At 40.8% G+C, this 20,770-nt stretch overlaps 1 protein-coding gene across 1 annotated transcript in view; it reads left to right on the plus strand.

Annotated features, from left to right (window-relative positions):
• The window catches only part of LOC126248392 (DNA polymerase zeta catalytic subunit), a 227,444-nt gene that overhangs the window by 128,098 nt on the left and 78,576 nt on the right, over positions 1-20,770 (plus strand). Inside the window, exons 16-17 of the mRNA XM_049949342.1 lie at positions 7,962-8,140; positions 17,751-17,957. Coding sequence (XP_049805299.1) covers positions 7,962-8,140; positions 17,751-17,957 — 386 coding nt within the window. The remainder of the gene's footprint in view (positions 1-7,961; positions 8,141-17,750; positions 17,958-20,770) is intronic.

The raw sequence follows: 20,770 nt of genomic DNA on the forward strand, positions 1-20,770 counted from the left end.
CTGCGAAAGCAAAGAGAGCTTCACTGCAAGTCTAAACACATCCAAAACCTCTCAGACAAACAGAAGCTAAATGATGTCAAAGTTAGCATAAGGAGGGCTATGCGTGAAGCGTTCAGTGAATTCGAAAGTAAAATTCTATGTACCGACTTTACAGAAAATCCTAGGAAGTTCTGATCTTACATTAAATCAGTAAGTGGATCGAAACAGCATATCCAGACACTCTGGGATGATGGCGGCATTGAAACAGATGATGATACGTGTAAAGCTGAAATACTAAACACCTATTTCCAAAGCTGTTTCACAGAGGAAGACCGCACTGCAGTTCCTTCTCTAAATCCTCACACGAATGAAAAAATAGCTGATATCGAAATAAGTGTCCAAGGAATAGAAAAGTGACTGAAATCACTCAACAGAGGAAAGTCCACTGGACCTGACGGCATACCAATTCAATTCTACACAGAGTACGCGAAAGAACTTGCCCCCCTTCTAACAGCCATGTACCACAAGTCTCTAGAGGAGCGAAAGGTTCCAAATGATTGGAAAATAGCACAGGTGGTCCCAGTTTTCAAGAAGGGTCGTTGAGCAGATGCACAAAACTATAGGTAGAGGTCTGCGCGGATAAGAAAAGTGCAATCCGCATCCGCAAGGTCCTAATCCGCATCCGCAGCAATTAATTCGCATCCGCATGTTCCTTATTCGCATCTGCATATATTTAAGTTTTGAATGGGTAATTAATAGTAATAGACAGTAGTACTTAGAATTATGGTATGTAATGACACAGTTATTGTTAGGTTGAAACTTCCTGGCAGATTAAAACTGTGTGCCTGACCGAGACTCGAACTCGGGACCTTTGCCTTTCGCGGGCAAGTGCTCTACCATCTGAGCTACCGAAGCACGACTCACACCCGGTACTCACAGCTTTACTTCTGCCAGTTTTGTTAGGTTGCCATTTCTGCGACAACATAACTACTTTTGACTTCTTAAATCATAGGGAATGCTCTATACCTACTCTAAAGCAGACCATTCCAAACAGGAAAACATTGGCGCTCCGGAGCACACACAGTAGCGGCTCGGATCTCGTGAGATTGGAAAGGCTATTTAAAAAAATAAAATTCAATGTAATAGTATTAAATGATGAAAATACATGTATAGAAACAATTATATTTCGCTACTCTTGTGCCAAGGCAGCTGAAAATGACGATGGTTTTAAACTGTTACTAGCACATTGCATCATTTACCGACAGTTTTTTTGTACTCACTGCTTGGATGTGTCAAATTTTGAAGCCATTCATGTCAGCTGATGGTTATATTATAGCTTACGCATTCAGTTCTCGTCATTTCCAGGTGAAAATATTTACAGTATTAGGCCTACACTGCAAAACGCTGGCGCACCTGTGAAAAAGTTAAACTGCCATCAATAACTGACATTGTCTGGAAATCAGTGTTTATAGAAATTAGGAGTCCATTTAGCTTTATCTAAAAATATGATTGAAATCTCGAACCTCACCTTTTGGCTGATTTATCGAATTAAGACCTAGCGATAAATGAAATGTCTGTTTCATTCTCGACTAAACAAAGTTTTTCACACTTTAAAACATCCTCAACATTGGTCTAAATTACTAAGACAAAATTTGCAGTAGATTTCACAGTTAATACTTTCATTGTTAATTTTTTTTTCCAGAGTTTAATGGAACTGCAAACGATTTCAAGATGTCTATATAAAAACCACTGTCCCATAACTTCAAATGTTAGGCACTGTTCCCTGTTAAGCAATACCGAGTTACAGTTAAAATGTTCAATTTTGTTATGAATTTCAGCCCTTATCTTTACTAATTGGCTGGAAAATTAAAAGACACATTATTATTTTGGATGATTTGAATATTTTGTAAGTTTTCAATGTGATCAGAATAGTCTTTCACAGCTTGTTGGTGGTCGTGAGCCGTAGTTTGAAGTCCCATTTGTAATTAATTACAAGGCGCGCCGTGCCACCGCTCCGGCTGGGCTGTTTCACTGTTCACAAAGAGCGACAATGCTCGGCGGCTGCAAATGTTACTGTAGTGCACGCTAAAATTTAGGTAGGCACTTATGAGATCATCATTACCTAGTTTAATAATATTGACGTGTTAGCTGTTGAATGTTCTTGTTGCGAAGAGTAAAAACTTTAAATTGAGCTCTTTAATATGAAAATTACAACAAAACAAATTACTTGTTAAACATTTCCTTCTTTTACCTAACGCTACTTAAATGTTCTTGTTGGGAATAGTAAAAATACTAACAGTATGTCGAGGAAATTCTTTACTATAAATATTACAATAAAAACTCACAGGCTTCAGATTAAATATTTTCATCTTCTGCTTGCTTCTGATTCAAATTATGTAAAAGAAAGAATCAGATGAAAAAAAAATTGTAACTAATTCTGATAAGCCCAAAAAATTCAGTGAAGTAAGAGAAGCTGTACAAGTACCTTTTTACTTTGGAAGATTACTGTGCAGGAACATGATGTCATCAATCGTCTGTGGCTTCAAAGACATGCGTCGGTCCTGCATTATTTGTCCCGCAGTAGAGAAGCTTCTCTCAGATGGCGCGCTGGACACTGGAATGCAGTGCACGACGTATGCGAGTTTGGAAAGACGCGGATAGACGTTTTCACATCCATGCCACCAAGCTATCAGCTCGATGCCTACCGAAAATTGGACTTTATCATTCATATATCTGAGAATTTCACCTGACGCAAAGTCAAAATCTCTCGTCGATTCATCTTCTGAAGAATCTTCAAATTCATTAAAATGTATGCCAGACTTCTGTTTTTTGCATGAATTCCAGATGATGTTTCCTCCTTATCTTTTAACTGTGGACAATTTCTCGCAACATAATTTCCTTCCTTTACAACTTCATCTTTTTCGGCACTGCTAAGAAATTTTAGGTTTTTCGGATTCAAAAACGTTCCAAGTTTATGGGTAACTTATGTCCCATTTGCTGATTAAAATAGATTTGGCTGTACTCTTTAAATCTATCAGAAATGGGCTGTCGCCACCATTTTTTTCAAGGAAGGAGAGAAGTTTTAACTTCCACAACACACATAAATACATAAATAAAGCGTAGGGGCTTTCGAGGCTTTGAGATCACAAGAAGCTATTTTAAATTGTGTCAGAAAGGTTATTATATCTTCCAACATCCTCTTGTCTGTAGAATCAATAAAATTATCTTCATTTTTCTCTGTCAAAATTGACAGAACTTCAAACCATTGTGAATTAATAGACTCAAACATATCCAATTTACTGTTCCATCGTGTTTCTATATCTCCTTTCAATGACTTCTGAAAGCAATTCTGCAGACCAGATCTTTTAAAGAAAGTTGTGATAGCTCGACAGGAATTTATTTGTCGCTGCAAGTCACTCTTCTCATCATTCTCGTCTCCTCGAGTCGTGTGCTCCAGCACAGTATTAAGAATGTGTACTGAGCACGAGAGCCTCTTGTATTGGCAAAGTGCTACCTCAATACTGGGACCTCTATCCTTAACGAACACAATGTTATTCACAGCACTGAATAAATCGAACGAGCGTAGTATCTTAATTAATTCAAGTTTAATATTTTCTTCTGTTTTTTTTTTAATCTCACTCTCAAAATTTCTGGTGCACAACACTCGATCCTCAAGTTTCACTTCTTCATAATTAACATAATGTGCAGTCACTCCCATATAGTTTATTTTACGGTACGAATCAGTCCATAAATCGACAGTTAGTGCTCGACCTATATATCTGAATATATACTTCACTTCTGCGGAGACAGTTTCACGCAGACGATCGGCCATTTCCTACAAATTTCTGGATATGGTGGTTGGATGCGGTAGCAGTTCCTTAGCACTCACTGCACCGTACTTGGCCCCCACATCAATAAGAAACTGTGCCGTCTCGAGAAACCCAGATCCACACGCAACTTCGAATGGTAAAATGTCTTTGCTGACAAGATTGATAAGTTTTTCTGTTGCGGCTGTCTTCAAATTTGGCGGAACTTCAGGAACTTCCACGTCTCTCTTGGTATTTAAATAAGTAATTATGCTACTTTGTCCAGCCCCACATGAATGTTTTAGCAAATTTGAAGTTCCACTTTTGTGTCCAGTGTAGGAATATACTTTTTTACATGTAAAACAAGACGCTATATCTTTTATCTTTTCGTTGCCATCAAATACGTATCCGAATTTTTTCCAAATTGGCGATTTCAATTTGTTTTCCTTCACTAATGTAAAATCACCTTTTTTCATCTTACACGAAATTGGATCCATCGTATGGTGTTCATTTGAAGAAAGATCTCTCACTGATATTTGCTACGATGCACGTTGTCACTCGGTCACTACAAAGCGCTAACTGAAGGCAGCAGAAAATTGCAATGGGCACCTGTCTGGTAGACAGTGGGCAGGTTTCCCACCCAGAGAGCACTTCACAGGCCACACAAAAGGCACGGTCGTGGAAAGGGATTAGGCGCAGGACTCTTGGGTACAGCTACGTCGGTCGTAGCCAGGGGCTGAGGACAACAGGCATCCGCTCTACCCGGCTCTGCAAGATTCCAAGAATGTCAACAGACTTGAAGTTTTCAACTAACATTGCAACGTACGTACTGGGCAGATGCCTTGCTCATTATCTGCAGATGGCCCGTGGATATCCCCGACGGTCACGATTTTATCCGCCAAGTAACAAATACCGCGGATATCCGCATCCGCGCAGACCTCTAACTATAGGCCTATATCTCTGACATCGATCTGTTGTAGAATTTTGGAACATGTTCTTTGCTCGCGTATCATGTCATTTCTGGAAACCCAGAATCTACTCTGTTGGAATCAACATGGATTCCAGAAACAGTGATTGTGTGAGACCCAACTCGCTTTATTTGTTCATTAGACCCAGAAAATATTAGATACAGGCTCCCAGGTAGATGCCATTTTCCTTGACTTCCGGAAGGCCTTGACTTCCGATACAGTTCTGCACTGTCGCCAGATAAACTAAGTGAGAGCCTACGGAATATCAGACCAGCTGTGTAGCTGGATTGAAGACTTTTAGCAAACAGAACACAGGATGTTGTTCTCAATGGAGAGATGTCTACAGACGTTAAAGTAACCTCTGGCGTGCCACAGGGGAGTGTTATGGGACCATTGCTCTTCACAATATATATAAATGACCTAGTATATAGTGTCGATAGTTCCATGCGGCTTTTCGCGGATGATACAGAAAAGCTGCAGCATTAGAAAATTGCACCGAAATGCAGGAAGATCTGCAGTGGATAGGCACTTGGTGCAGGGAGTGGCAACTGACCCTTAACATAGACAAATGTAATGTATTGCAAATACATAGAAAGAATGATCCTTTATTGTATGATTATATGATAACGGAACAAACACTGGCAGCAGTTACTTCTGTAAAATATCTGGGAGTATGCGTACGGAATGGTTTGAAGTGGAATGATCATATAAAATTAATTGTTGTTAGAGTGGTTGCCAGGTTGAGATTCATTGGGAGAGTCCTTAGAAATAGTCCATCAACGAAGGAGGTGACTTACAAAACACTCGTTCGGACTATACTTGAGAATTGCTCATCAGTGTGGGATCCATACCAGATCGGGTTGACAGAGGAGATAGAGAAGGTCCAAAGAAGAGCAGCATGTTTCGTCACAGGGTTATTTGGTAAGCATGATAGCGTTACGGAGATGTTTAGCAAACTCAAGTGGCAGACTCTGCAAGAGAGGCGCTCTGCATCGTGGTGTAGCTTGCTGTCCAGGTTTTGAGAGGGTGCATTTCTGGATGAGGTATCGAATATATTGCTTCCCCCTACTTAAACCTACCGAGGAGATCAGAAATGTAATATTAGAGAGATTCGAACGTGCACGGAGGCTTTCTGGCAGTCGTTCTTCCTGCGAACCATACGCGACTGGAACAGGAAAGGGAGGTAATGACAGTGGCACATAAAGTGCCCTCCGCCACACACCATTGGGTGGCTTGTGGAGTATAAATGTAGATGTAGATGTAGATCCCTAAAAGGACTAATTCTGCTTGTTGTATATTAGATGGAAGGTCGTTTACATATATAAGAAACAATATTGGACCTAAGATTGAGCATTGCGGACCCCCATGAGTGATTTCTTTCCAGTCAGAAGAATATCCTCTACCTCTTCTTCTTAGGTCTTCAGCCATCAGTTCGGTTACCATCAGTTCACCATGCATGTCTGTCTTCAGTCTTCCTCTTGGGAGTGGTATAGGTGGTGCAGCTGGTATCCTCCTTGCTTAGATTGTTTAAATTATTAACTGTAACTTTTTGCAATCTTTTGGTCAGAAATGACATTATCCATTGGTTGTATGTAATTCCATAAAACTTCAGTTTATCCAGGGCAATATTGGGATTCATACAGTCATATGCCTTAGGTAGGTCACAGTTTACCCACTGGTGCTATTTTGCTATTTAGTGCTTGTAAAATTTGGTGAGTGGTTGTGTAAGTGGCAGTCTCAATTGAGCAATTCTTCTGAAATGTAAATTGTCATCCACTAAGCATATTATTGTTGCTCAGGTGGGATACAGTTCTAGAGTACACATCCTTAAAAGCAAAAGCAACAAGCAGAATAATGTTTCACCATTAACATCAACAGTTTGTTGTCAGCAGCTACATTCCAGTGTTTGGCGATTTCAAGGAAGCTTGGAATACATACCGCCAGTAGTGTCTGCTGTTTTGCAAGGCTAGCAATATTTCTTATACTCATGTTCAGAATGCTTCGTTATTGTGTTCCAGTATTTAAATTTATGAACTGGTTTTCAAATATTGACAACTTATACAACCTAACAGCTTCTTGCTTGACATGTTGTGCAATTTGTTGTCCATTTATTTTAAATGCAGCCACATGTAGTGATTACTGTACCAAGTTTCAACCAGTGCCAGAAGAAAGCAAGCCTGTCACATAAATCCTGGTTACCCGATCCACAAGGTCTTAGTCGACAGTGCAGTTTTCTTTGCTGACACTGCAATAAGTCTTATGCCAAATCATTAATTTGAGATGTGATCGTGCATCCAGCTCGCAGGTATGAAGTTTGGGCTAGCACTCAGTTTGAACCTAGTTTAAGCAAGGTTCTTCACATGTGCAGACTTTTGAAAGTGCATCAGTGACAAAATGTGTTTTTGATGTTGACTTGTTAGTTCCACAAGGTGCATCTGTCATACCTACAGTCAGTAGGTAATGGGTTGTCACCACATGCAGATTCCACACCACCAACACACAAAGGGGCAACAGTGTCACAAGTAAAACTGTGACATCATGTAGAAATAGCTTCTAGTAGAAGAACTAACAGTTGTCTTAGTGATAGGTCACAAAACATAGCACGAGTAAGAAAATCCTGCACTGTGTGTTAGTGTAGAAACAGCCAGCACACTTACCCAGAGGACTCCACGATGTGTTTTGCTATCAAAGAACATGGGCATGTGACCGCCATCCATCAGAGTCACCCAGTGCTTTCACCAAAGTGCAGCACCACACTGCCATCAGTTGATACCAGAATGTCTTTCAAACTGATGAATAGAGAATAGGAAGGAATGAAAAGCAACAAAATGTTTCTGTATTCAAAGAGAACTGGGTATTACTATAAATTAAGATGCGTGAAAACTATGTTAATTTATTTTCTCCATGTCTCCACTCTATGAAAGTATAACAACATACCTAAAAAAGAGAATTAAATGTAAAATAGGTTGATGATGATCTGTTGAAATATCATGCTGCGAAATAAACAATGACCGGCTTCAATCATAAAACACTATCTAGTTTTATAGTATCCCAGTCATGACATAATTCTACTGTACAGCTTAAATTTCATGTTAAATCTAACTCTTGTTGTATAAGTGTAATAGTTTTATAGTTTCTGAAACCATTTAATTTATTATAAGTGACAGTTATAACATTATTTATCTTAGCAGCTGATCTTTTTGTACAGGGATTATTGCTGTGAATAAATTTCCTGTGGATTCAGAGTGTGAAACATTCAGAAGTCATCTTTTCAAATCAACAGCTGTTAATTGCAGTGCCTGCATTGTGCCAAATGAGAAAATCCTTCTACAGGAACTTATAACCTTGGTGAAAACATGGGATCCAGACATTTTGGCAGGATATGAGGTGAAAACATAGTGCATCTATTTGATTGTAAAATATATTGAAAGTTAGCTGTTTACTTGTTACTCTGCTTCAACAGAAGTATTTGTTGTGATTTAAATTATTTTGGGACAAATAATAATTTAGAAGTGATTATAAATGTAAAGGCAAGTAATTTCAGAACATTTATTTGTATGATCTTCTATTTATTTTCATAATTGGCATATTTTGGCACCAGCTTATCTAGCCGGAGGGAATCAGTTGCCAGTTGCCTAACATTTAAGGAAATTCATGGTATACAAAAATAAATATTGAATGCATTTGGTATGCCCAATCATTATTTTTTCTTCAGGAGGATCATAAATAATTTAAGGAGTAAAGATAACAACTCACCAAATAATTAAGGTGCTGAGTTCTTGATAGCCACATAAACCAGGCTGAGAACACTGCAAGCTTCATATGATTTTTTTTCTTCAGAGCTGTACAGTAAACATACAGATGTACAACTTACGCTGTGCCATCACAAGACCTCAGCTGGGGTGAGGGGTTGTTTCATGGAGTGGGTGAGAGAAAAAATGAGACAAGGTGCACTTACAACCTTTTCTCCACAGTCTCCATCTTCCTCTGTTTCCCTGTCCATCACTAGCTATATTTCAGTCTTATTTAAGGACCTATTGACAACTCTGCACTTCAGCTATTCAGTGAGTTGTTGCCTTTACTCTTTATGTTAGATACATTTCATCAAGGACTTTCCATTACTCTGTTAATGTAAAGAATTGCTTTGATTAGATAGTTTTGATGCACATAAAGCTTAAAATTACAGAAAATAATAATTTATATTCACATTTTAATTGTTTCTGTACAAACACTGTTTACATATGAGGGCCTTGCACAAAGATGGAATTTATATCAATTATTTTTTTTATGTTGGTACATATTGTTTAATAGCATAAGTCAGGTATGAAAGAGATTTCAAAAAATCTATTTGTTTATGAAATTTCTTAAAACAATCATATTGTGTAATTTTTCACTCAAATGAATACACTGTAATACTGTACTTTAAAAAAAATTATTTGCTTTGGACAATTTATCACCAGCAGAAATTAATCAAAAGGTAGTGAAAATTTATTAATAGTCCGTTTCTTCACTTTAGGCAAATGTCTGTGTGATTTTTTAAAAATCGTATCTTCTTTTGTTTCCTTTTTTAATGTCTTAATCTCTGCCAGTGATAGGCGTAAATGTAATGTACGTGAATTTATACATATCTGTAACGTTTCTAATACAGGTAAGTTTTTACATATGCTAAATTATTAAACTTTATGCTTCTGTTTGTAGATACTGATATATGTATACAATTATACAATTACTTAATACTTAATTATTCATGGCAGATAATAACAGTAAACTCAATTACATAAGGTTTTTCTACCAAACTTTTAACGTGGGTAATGTCAATTTATACATCTTTGTACACTCACTAAACCAAGATGATGTGTTGTCAGACTCACCAGGTGACAATAATGCTATCAAAACTACTCTCAGAATAAAGTAAAGTGATATGTTCATACTCCTGACAATGTTATAGTTACCTTGCTTGTCCTTGTTAGAGCACTAAACTTCTAAGTCTGAGGACTGGCTGGAATGTAAAAATTCAGACCTTCATAATTATTATTTTAAAATTAACTTGGTGTGTACATGTACATTTTATGGGCCAGGGTATGGACTTTTCATTTATATACCATTACTGTAGAAGTGTTCTGCCAGTTCTGTCAGCCACTTCATCAATACCTCTTGAATTTCAGCACTGTCTGCAAAAGTCTTTCTGACAAAATATTTCTGTGAAAAGAACAAATGAAAAGTGCTTGATATGAGTTCTGACCTGTGTGTTGCATGGAGAAACTTGAACTCCTAGCATATTGAAACAGACCATGTGTGCCACCTCCACCATGTGGATGGGCAAATTTGTGATCTAAACAAATTCCCCATAGCAACATTCCTTACCATTCATTCTGAATAACCTGATCCACTTTCCTGTGCACAGAATACAACATTCCTGTAGCTGCCAAAAATTGCATCAAGATACAGATGATAGTACCACACCCATGGAAATATTCACCTATATTATTCACATGATTAAAGGTACTGGCATATTGTTCTCTCAGATGAATAAAATGTAAACAGTGACACTTACATTTGTGGTGGTGTATGTTGATGAAAATTTGCAGTGGACAAACCTTGTAAATTGTTTGTGTGGAAAAGTCAGCAGTTTCTTACATCAGCTTAGTTCTCAAAGATACTTCCTAGCCAAACATTGAAAATAGTATATTATGGACTGATTTATCGCTTACTTAATTATGGGAACAAACTATGGTGCTGTGGAGCTGATGCCCACTTAAAAAGAATACTGCTGTTACAGAAATAAGTATTAAGGCTTATACATTTGATAGGTCACAGAGATTCATGCCATGAAGTGTTCGTGAACCACAAATACCTTGCAATATATTCTTTATACATATTTCAATTAGTTGCATTTTTATGAGTCAACCTGTGGAAGTTATTAAGTGCAGTGATGTACGTGATCACAATAACAGGACAAAATACTATTATTTCTCGATAAGAACAGCTTGAAAAATGACAGGTATAAGCCCATACATCATTGGTTTGATTTGGTTTAACAAACTACTGAACTCTCAAAGGACATGTACAGAGACTAGTTTTAACACAAAATTAAAAATTTTTCTGATAGAAAAATGTTTATATTCATTCAGTGAATTTTAAGATACCGACTGTAACATCAAACACTGTAACATAATAAATGTATAAAACAGATGTAAGATGCAACAGTTACTGTATATAATATATTTGTAAGTATAATTATTGTTGTACTATTATTTCTGCCCTCAGGGGGCTCAGCATTCGTTTGCTGGGTACGGGCTTGGCGAACCCGGGGTCCTCGAGCTGTGGACTGGTGTGCGCCGCCAGTCTGCAGATACCATAAGCTCTGGGCATGCTTCAGCGACTACCGTGTGGCGCAACGGTGGAACGTTGTGTGTCGTAGGGACCGGGGATCTTGGCTTGATTGCCTGGATCGCGAGGACGGTACATACCTCTATAAAAAACCCTTCAATCTTAAGGTGTGCTGCGCGCCGACAAGATGCATGGCTGTTGAGGTGGAACAGTCGCTAGCGGGCAGCCTCTGGGGAACCTGCCGCACCTCAGTTGTACAAGGCCTATCCAGGCATGCGGGGCTCCGTCTGGATGGACATAAGTTTCCCTAGCTGCTTGTGGGACGACCATGGATACCACGAATTCTTCCTCTTTTCCTCCTTCTAATTTTTCGCTGGTCAGTGGGATGGGTGGACCGCTGGTAGGCACGACCGCCCAATCCAGCAAGAGGGCTCGGTTAGCCAGTCCTCCTGACTCAGGCGTCAGCAAACGTACAGCAGTTCAGAGTAACAGAGCACATACTGACAACCACAATGTGTTTTTAATAATAAAAAGGAAAGAGGGTTCCTTTGAAAAGGTTTCGCCATTCTATATCCAAAAGGGTCTAGAAGGAACAGCTGGCACTTTAAAATCAGTGAAGCGTTTACGGAATGGGACACTGCTTGTTGAAACATCAACTGCTCAGCAAGCAATTAACCTTCAAACAGCTAAAAGCTTGGGGGAATACACGATCGATACAGAGATTCACAGCACCCTGAACTCCAGTAAGGGTGTTGTTACCTGTAGGGATCTTGTTGACATTCCTGTAGAAGAATTAAAGAGTGAGTGGGCTCAGGTGGGAATTGTTGACGTTCAGAACATCATGAAAAGGGTGGATGGGAACCTGGTGAAATCTGACTCCTTCATTCTTACTTTCAATACCCCCAAACTCCCAGAACACGTCAAGGCAGGATTTCTTCGACTAAACGTCCGGTCGTATGTCCCAAACCCAATGCGCTGTTTTAAGTGCCAGCGTTTTGGGCATACAACTCTAGGGTGTAAAGGAGAAGCGATGTGTGGCAACTGCAGTAAGGCTGCCCATGACGCAATTGACTGTTCATCGCCTGTCAGATGTATAAACTGTTCTGAAAGCCACCCTGTTTGGAGTAGGGACTGTAGAATCTTCCTAGAGGAATGTAAAATACAAGAAATAAAAACAACTAAGCATATCCCCTACAGTGAAGCCAAAAAGATCTTTAAGACCATGCAGCCACCCACATTCGTTACGTCTTTTGCTTCCATTGTTCAGAAGCTGCCTCCAAAAGTCGATGCATCTACACAGACGGAGGTTGTTAGTGTTGGCATGAACACCTGCACGTGTCAGTGCACTTGCAAGGCAGCAAGTGTATCAGAGCCTGTAGCCCCTCCTCAAACACCAGAGAAAGGTACAGTAGCTAGCATTGAAGAGCCCCAGGCAGCTCCGATTGCTGAGGCTGTTCCAAAGCCCAGCGTTGTCATAAACACCCCTGCTCCAGTTCTAGCAAAGCCGCCAAAACAAAGGAAAGCACACATCAAGCAGCACCAACAGATTAAATCGGCTGGTAAACCCTCGGATCATGTTAATGTGGTCCCACTAGACGCTTCATCAGACTCTTCCCCAGAGCTGACGGAGTCTGAGAATATGGGGCAATCATCTCACCCCAAGACTGAGCCTTCACCCGCTGCAGTCTCCCCACCTCGGCGGAAAGAGAGGCAGAAAATACAACCACCATGATGGCTCCCATATTGCAATGGAACCTGCAAGGGTTCAGGACACATGTGGAGGAACTACGTCTATTGATTCAGGATAGACCTATGTGTGTATGTCTGCAAGAGACAAATTTCAGTGAAACATACACCCCTGAGCTACATGGTTATCTCCTCCACACAAAGGACGACATGAGTGGACAGAGAGCTTGAGGAGGAGTAGGTATCTTCGTCAACACCGACTACCACTCCTCGCCTCTCTCTCTCACGACGAATTTACAGGCAGTTGCAATATTAGTACATGTGCGTCATATGCTAACAGTATGTTCGCTTTACCTGCCCCCACATGATGTGCTCGACGAAGAGGCTCTCAGTGATCTTCTTACACAGCTCCCCCACCCCTTCATCCTCTGTGGTGATTTTAATGCACACAATGTGCTTTGGGGCTCTGTGAGTACTTGCCCCAGGGGTAGAGCAATCGAGAGGCTTCTTCTGTCTTCCAGTGCCTATTTGCTAAATACAGGTCAAAGAACGCATTTTTGCATTGCAACTGGGTCGTTCTCTGCCATTGATCTATCGCTTTGCTCTCCAGCCATCGCCCACACTGCTGCATGGGAAGTGGTTGATGACTTACACGGCAGTGATCACTTCCCCATCCGGATTCACCTGCCACATGCAGTGGAACCGGAAAGGAAACCGCCTCGATGGGTGCTCCGTAGAGCCAACTGGGCACTGTATAGTCAACTAGCCCAGTTGGAACATCGGGTCAGTGTCCAGGAATGGGTGGATCATGTTACTGAAGTGATTCACCGCGCCAGTGAAGCGTCCATCCCACAGTCCATGGGACAACCGAAGCGGCAGCCTGTCCCTTGGTGGAGCGACGAATGCCGCTCTGCGTAGGTTCAATTGCCGGCCAACTGTAGAGAACCTTGCAGCCTTTCGGGTGGCGAGGGCAAAGTGTCATCGGATTATATGAGAGAGCAAGAAGAGGTCGTGGCAGCAGTTCCTGAACACCATTAATCGTTCTACACGAAGTTCCATTGTATGGGAGACCATAAGGAGGATTTCTGGGAGAGGTGGGAGGTGCCCTATGCCTGTTATAATGTGGAATGGTACTCTCCAAACGACCCCAAAAGATATTGCCCAGTCTATGGCGGCTCATTTTGCAGCTATTACTGCAACCGCCAGTCAGAATCCAGCTTTCCAGCCCCACAGAGTGGCTGCTGAGAGGAGCAGTTTTGACTTCCGCTCACCCAATACAGAAGAGTACAACTGCTCATTTTCCATGTGGGAACTGGATTCTGCATTGTGTGGGGCTCATGATACATCCCCTGGTCAGGATAGAATCCACTATAGCATGCTGCGGCACCTCACAGAGTTTGGATGTCTGGTCACTTCCCCGACTCGTGGCGTGAAGCAATTTTATTTCCTCTTTTAAAACCTGGGAAAGACCGCATGTGCCCGGGTAGTTACCGTAGTGTTGCCCTCACTAGCTGCGTGGGAAAGACCTTGGAGCGGATGGTCAACCGCCGTCTTGTCTGGATGTTAGAATCCAGACAACTCCTTAGTCGCTTTCAGCGTGGGTTCAGGAGGTATCGCTCCACCTTTGATAACCTGGCCCTCCTGGAGGCGGCTATACAACAGGCTTTCCTGCGCCAGCATCACCTGTTGGGAATATTTTTTGACATTGAAAAGGCATACGACACTACTTGGAGGCATCTTATCATCAGGCAGCTCCACGAATGGGGTTTTCGTGGATGTCTTCCCAATTTTATTCGGTCCTTCCTGTCGCCACGTTATTTTCGGTACAGAGTCGGAGACATACTGTCTAGTCACTTTGAACAAGAGAACGGTGTCCCTCAAGGTAGTGTTTTAAGTGCGATGGTCTTTGCTATTGCTATTAACAGTATTACGTCTGTTGTGAAAAGTCCTGTGCAATGTTCCTTGTTTGTGGACAATTTCTCTGTATTTTGCTCTTCTTCAAGCCTTGCAACGACGAATCGTCAGTTGCAACTCACTCTGCGACGTTTGGATGAATGGGCACAGAAGAGCGGTTTTAAGTTTTCAACTGATAAGTCGGTGTGTGTTCTTTTTAACCGTTCTCATTCCATTTTTGACTTGCCTGAGTTGAGGATGAGGGACACCGTTCTGAATTGTAAAGACACGGTGAAGTTTCTGGGCCTCACTTTTGATTCTAAGCTTACGTGGCTGCCACACATTAAGGAACTGAAAAAACGGTCTCTTAAGGCGCTGTCTATTTTAAAATGTCTTAGTCACCACACATGGGGAGCAGACAGGACTTGTCTGCTCCGGTTTTACAGAGCCTTCGTGCGGTCCCGGCTTGATTATGGATGCATGGTGTATGGGTCTGCAAGACCCACTTATTTGAAGCTGTTGGATGTGGTGCACCATGAGGGGATTCGGTTGGCCACTGGGGCGTTCAGAACCAGCCCCATACCGAGCCTCTGTGCAGAGGCAGGTGAACCACAACTTCACCTCCGGCGGCGTCTACTAATGGTGCGCCAGGCGTATCAAACATTATCCACACTATACACACCTGCATACCACACTGTTGCTCGGCCTCCACTGGAAAGGCTTTTTCGCAACCGGCAACGAGCAACAAGGCCCTATGGGATTTGTGCAAAAGATTGCATTTTAGAGATGGGTGTGGCCGGTTTTAATGTTTCACGTCGAGGTTGGAGCAGATATCCACCTTGGTTCCTCCAGAGATCCACACTGATTTTAGATTTGGCAAATTTTAAGAAAGACAGTACATCAGATTTTACTTTCCAATCTTTGTTTTTTAACATTTTAGACAGGCATCATGATTTTACAGTAGTCTACACTGATGGATCCCTACAGGGGGATTTTCTTGGCTGCTCAGTCGTGTTCCCCGACTGTGTCATCAGGATTCGCCTTCCCCAGGAATACACTGTTTTTTCCACTGAACTTCACGCGATCCTAAAGGCATTGGAGCAGATACGGTTTACTCGGGGCCAACACTTCCTAATTTGCTCTGACTCACTGAGCACATTACAGTCACTGCAGAACCTGTACCTAGCGGAGAAGTTGTAACAGCTGATTTACGACCAACTGTACATCCTCCAACGACAGGGCAAGCAAGTGTCCTTTTGCTGGGTGCCAGGGCATGTGGGCATACGGGGAAATGAACAAGCTGACAGAGCTGCCAAGGACGCCTGCAGGTTACCGGAGGTGACACAATGTTCTATTCCTTTGCAAGGTGTCGTTTCTGTGCTGCGGCGGAAGTATATGCAATTGTGGGAGGAGGAATGGCTGGCGGTGAGGGGATATAAGCTGCGGTTGGTGAAACCCACCATCCAGCCGTGGTGTTCCTCCTGCCGGTCACCTAGGCGTGACGAAGTGACCCTTACACGTCTTCGCATAGGGCACTGTCCTCTTACGCATGCCTTCTTACTACGGCGAGAGGAACCCCGTCTATGTGATGCCTGTGGCGTACGAATCACTGTACGCCACATTTTACTTGAGTGTGATTTATATCATTTTGTCAGGGCGGATGTTAATATTAGTGGGGATCTGCCCTCGATTTTAGCCGATGACGAGGCGAGTGTCAAGGAAGTTTTAAGGTACTGTGATGTTTCTGGACTTCAGCCAAAAATTTTAGGTTGGAATTTTTAGTGTGTTGCCGAGTGGCTTACCACTCCTTTTTATTCTTGTAACAGGCCAGTTCCAAACAAGTGCTATGTGTTGAATTTTAACCCCTTCCCTTCCGTTCTCTTGCAGTTCTCCTCATTATGTGCTGCTTTCCTCCTTGCTACTGTTGACGTGCAAACTGCCTCTGTAGACTTTCACCTATAATTTTAATCCTATTTTTGCACTTGCTGCATTTTAGTGACACTCGTCCATTGTTGTTTCCGTTCGGGCGCTAAAGACTACACTGTTGAGCGCCCATAACTCCATATCCATCCATCCATATTATTTCTGACAGTTGCAAAAGTCATCATTGTGATGACTCCATGCAAAGAAAATGTAAATAAATTAATACTTTTGGATTAAAAGAGGCCATTGAGCATTGAGTTGTTGACAGACACACACAAAGAAAAAAACTTACTAGCTTTCCGAGTTATCCTATGATGAGTTGCAAAGAATAACTCCAAAAGCTAGCAAGTTTCTTTCTTTTGTGTGTGCCTACTGACAATTCAATGCTTCTGTTTATTGCTGAGTGATCTTCATTAACCAAAAAGTATTTATATTCTGCAAGAACTGTCCTACAACATAAAGAAATAAATATTCTGCAGTCCACCCTAATGATGTATAGTATATGCCTATACAGACATATTTGTTCCTACTGTTGGATGTGGTGCACCATGAGGGGATTCGGTTGGCCACTGGGGCGTTCAGAACCAGCCCCATACCGAGCCTCTGTGCAGAGGCAGGTGAACCGCAACTTCACCTCCGGCGGCATCTACTAATGGTGCGCCAGGCGTATCAAACATTATCCACACTATACACACCTGCATACCACACTGTTGCTCGGCCTCCACACATCAACTCACACTGATGCAAGCTCACTCACACACACACACACACACTCACACACACACACACACACACACACACACACACACACACACACCAATAAATGTAGCAGTAGCAGATATGATCATGTAACAAAAGAACTAAAATACCCCATTTTGACCTCTTGATAGGTACTCATTGCAATATTCCATAAATTGTCCTTTTAGTGTATAAAGTTACAAAATATCACAAAGCAGCACTACTACTCCAAGGAAAACTGTTGCTTATGACCCTCTTTTATATGCTCTTTTATAATGAATGTGCCTGCTTTTAAGGGCCACCTTTTATTTCATACACAAGCTAGTCATTTTTCTTTACTGTGGTCAGTGAATCATGATATTTTCAACTAATTTTATGTTGAAAAAAGAAATAAATACTTCTTTGAAAGCTTCCCATTATTTTTCAGGTAGAAATGTTGTCTTGGGGTTATGTGTTCAAACGAGCATTTGCACTTGAGATGAACTTATGCCCAGAAATCTCACGTGTACCAACTGCAGTCAAGGAGAGTAAACTGAGGGACAATGACACAGATGGTGACATGGTTGAATTTTCAGCTGAGATAAAGATCGTTGGTCGTATTGTCTTGAATATATGGAGACTATTTAGGCATGAGGTATGTAATACCTTGTAACTCTCTTTAAAAGAGAGCATGAATAAGTCATACTAAATTAGTGTCATTTGTGATTTCAGTGTGGACTGTATAACTTCACTATAAATAATAATATTTATTCATCCTGTGACCCGTTAGACAGTGATATGGATTGCATGGAAAGAGTTGTACAGGGTGTTTGTTTTAACTTGAACAAATAACTCCAAAAATACACATCATACAAAAAAATCCCAGATGAAAAGCTAATATTTTCAAAGGGGCCATATGTGTGTGCTAAAACTGGCCACACCTAAGCCCCTCTCCCCCAAGGAGGTCAACTTTTTATTTTCAAATGGGAACCCCCATTTTTATTGCAGATTCAGATTCTATGCCAAAAATATACCTAGCAAGGGTTTACCCAAAACATTTATCCATTCATGGTAGATGGCACTGTAAATTGACAAAATTCAGTTTTTCCAATTATTGCAATTAAGAACTGATGTATTTGATCCTACATTACATTTGCGATAAAAATGTAAACTTATTTGTTCTAAAGAGTTGATTTTATGTTAAAAATTAAATTTAGTTTTGCAAATTTGATTGTGCAGTAAAACTTTTATGGTTAGACATTTAAGTGTCTTGTTAATAAAGTATTTTTAGTGTGATCGAGGAATGCCTACATGGTTGTAATAGTTTTCTATTCCCATCGTGATGCTTGGTTTTGGTGATTCCCTTGCCTCTCACCCTGTCAGATAGTTAATATTTCTGCATAATATATTTTGTCCTTAACATAACCCCACAAGAAAAATTCTGGAGGCGTAAGCTGCCAACATGAGTAATGTAAAAGTAAATATCCTCGGAGTAGTGAAGCAACTTAAATCACTTAATAAAAGCAAGTCTTCTGGTCCAGACTGTATACCAATTAGGTTCCTTTTGGAGTATGCTGATGCATTAGCTCCATACTTAACACTCACATACAACCATTCGCTCGACGAAAGATCCGTACCCAAAGACTGGAAAGTTGACAGGTCACACCAGTATTCAAGAAAGATAGTAGGAGTAATACATTAAATTACAGGTCCATATCCTTAATGTCAATATGCAGCAGGATTTTGGAACATATATCGTGTTCAAACATTATGAATTGCCTCGAAGAAAACTATCTATTGACACACAGTCAACATGAGTTTAGAAAACATCGTTCATGTGAAACTCAACTAGCTCTTTTATTCACATGTTGTGTTGAGTGCTATTGACAAGGGATTTGAGATCGATTCTGTATTTCTGGATTTCCGGAAGGCTTTTGACACTGTACCGCACAAGTAGCTTGTAGTGAAATAGCGTGCTTATGGTGTATCGCCTCAGTTATGTGACTGTATTGTTGATTTCCTGCCAGAAAGGTCACAGTTCGTAGTAATTGATGGAAAGTCAACTAGTAAAACAGAAGTGATTTCTGGCATTCCCCAAGATAGTGTTATAGGCCCTTTGCTGTTCCTTATCTATATAAACGATTTGGGAAACAATCTGAGCAGCCATCTTAGGTTGTTTGCAGATGACGCTGTCATTTATTGTCTAATAAAGTCATCAGAAGATCAAAAGAAATTGCAAAACGATTTAGAAAAGATATCTGAATAGTGCAAAAATTGGCAGTTGACCCTAAATAACAAAAATGGTTCAAATGGCTCTGAGCCCTATGGGACTTAACTTCTGAGGTCATCAGTCCCCTAGAACTTAGAACTGCTTAAACCTAATTAACCTAAGGACATCACACACACCCATGCCCAAGGCAGGATTCGAACCTGCGACCATAGCAGTCGCGCGGTTCCACACTGTAGCGCCAAGAACCGCTCGGCTAAATAACAAAAAGTGTCAAAGCATCGCATGAGTGCTAAAAGGAATTTTTAAAACTTCAGTTACATGATAAATCATTCTAATCCAAAAGCTGTAAATTCAACTAAATACGTAGGTACTACAATTACGAACAACTTAAATTGGAAGGAACACGTAGAAAATGTTGTGGGGAAGGCTAACCAAAGACTGCGTTTTATTGGCAGGACACTTAGAAAATGTAACAGATCTACTAAGGAGACTACCTACATTACACTTGTCCGTCCCCTTTTTAGAATACTGCTGTGCGGTGTGTGATCCTTACCAGATAGGACTGACGGAGTACATCGAAAAAGTTCAAAGAAGAGAAGCACATTTTGTATTATCACAAAATATGGGAGAGAGTGTCACAGAAATGATGCAGGATTTGGGCTGGACATCATTAAAGGAAATACGTTTTTTGTTGCGCGGAATCTTCTCATGAAATACCAATCACCAACTTTCTCCTCCAAATGCGAAAATATTTTGTTGACACTGACCTACATAGGGAGAAATGATCACCACGATAAAATGAGGGAAATCAGAGCTTGTACGGAAAGATATAGGTGTTCGTTCTTTCCGTGCACTATACGAGATTGAAATAATAGAGAATTGTGAAGGTGGTTAGATGAACCCTCTGCCAGCCACATAAATGTGAGTTGCAGAGTATCCATATAGATGTAGATGTAGATGTAAGGTCAGGTGATCTGGCAGGTCACTTTAATGGAGCGCTTCTTCCAATCAAGCAACTATTGAAATTCTGATTTAATGCAGCTTCGGCTATTGCAGAGTTATGTATCAGACAACCATCATATTGAAACAACATGCTCTGTCGCACTACATGGAGGCATCATCCAACAGAATTGGTATCTCTTCTTGCAGTAACATATAACATCTTTCTCCATTCGATGTGCCTTCCAAAAATAAGGGGCTGATTCCCAGTGGTCTGGGTACTCATCGAAATCAAATCT

Source organism: Schistocerca nitens, chromosome 3 (assembly GCF_023898315.1).
Source record: "Schistocerca nitens isolate TAMUIC-IGC-003100 chromosome 3, iqSchNite1.1, whole genome shotgun sequence".
NCBI lineage: Eukaryota > Metazoa > Arthropoda > Insecta > Orthoptera > Acrididae > Schistocerca > Schistocerca nitens.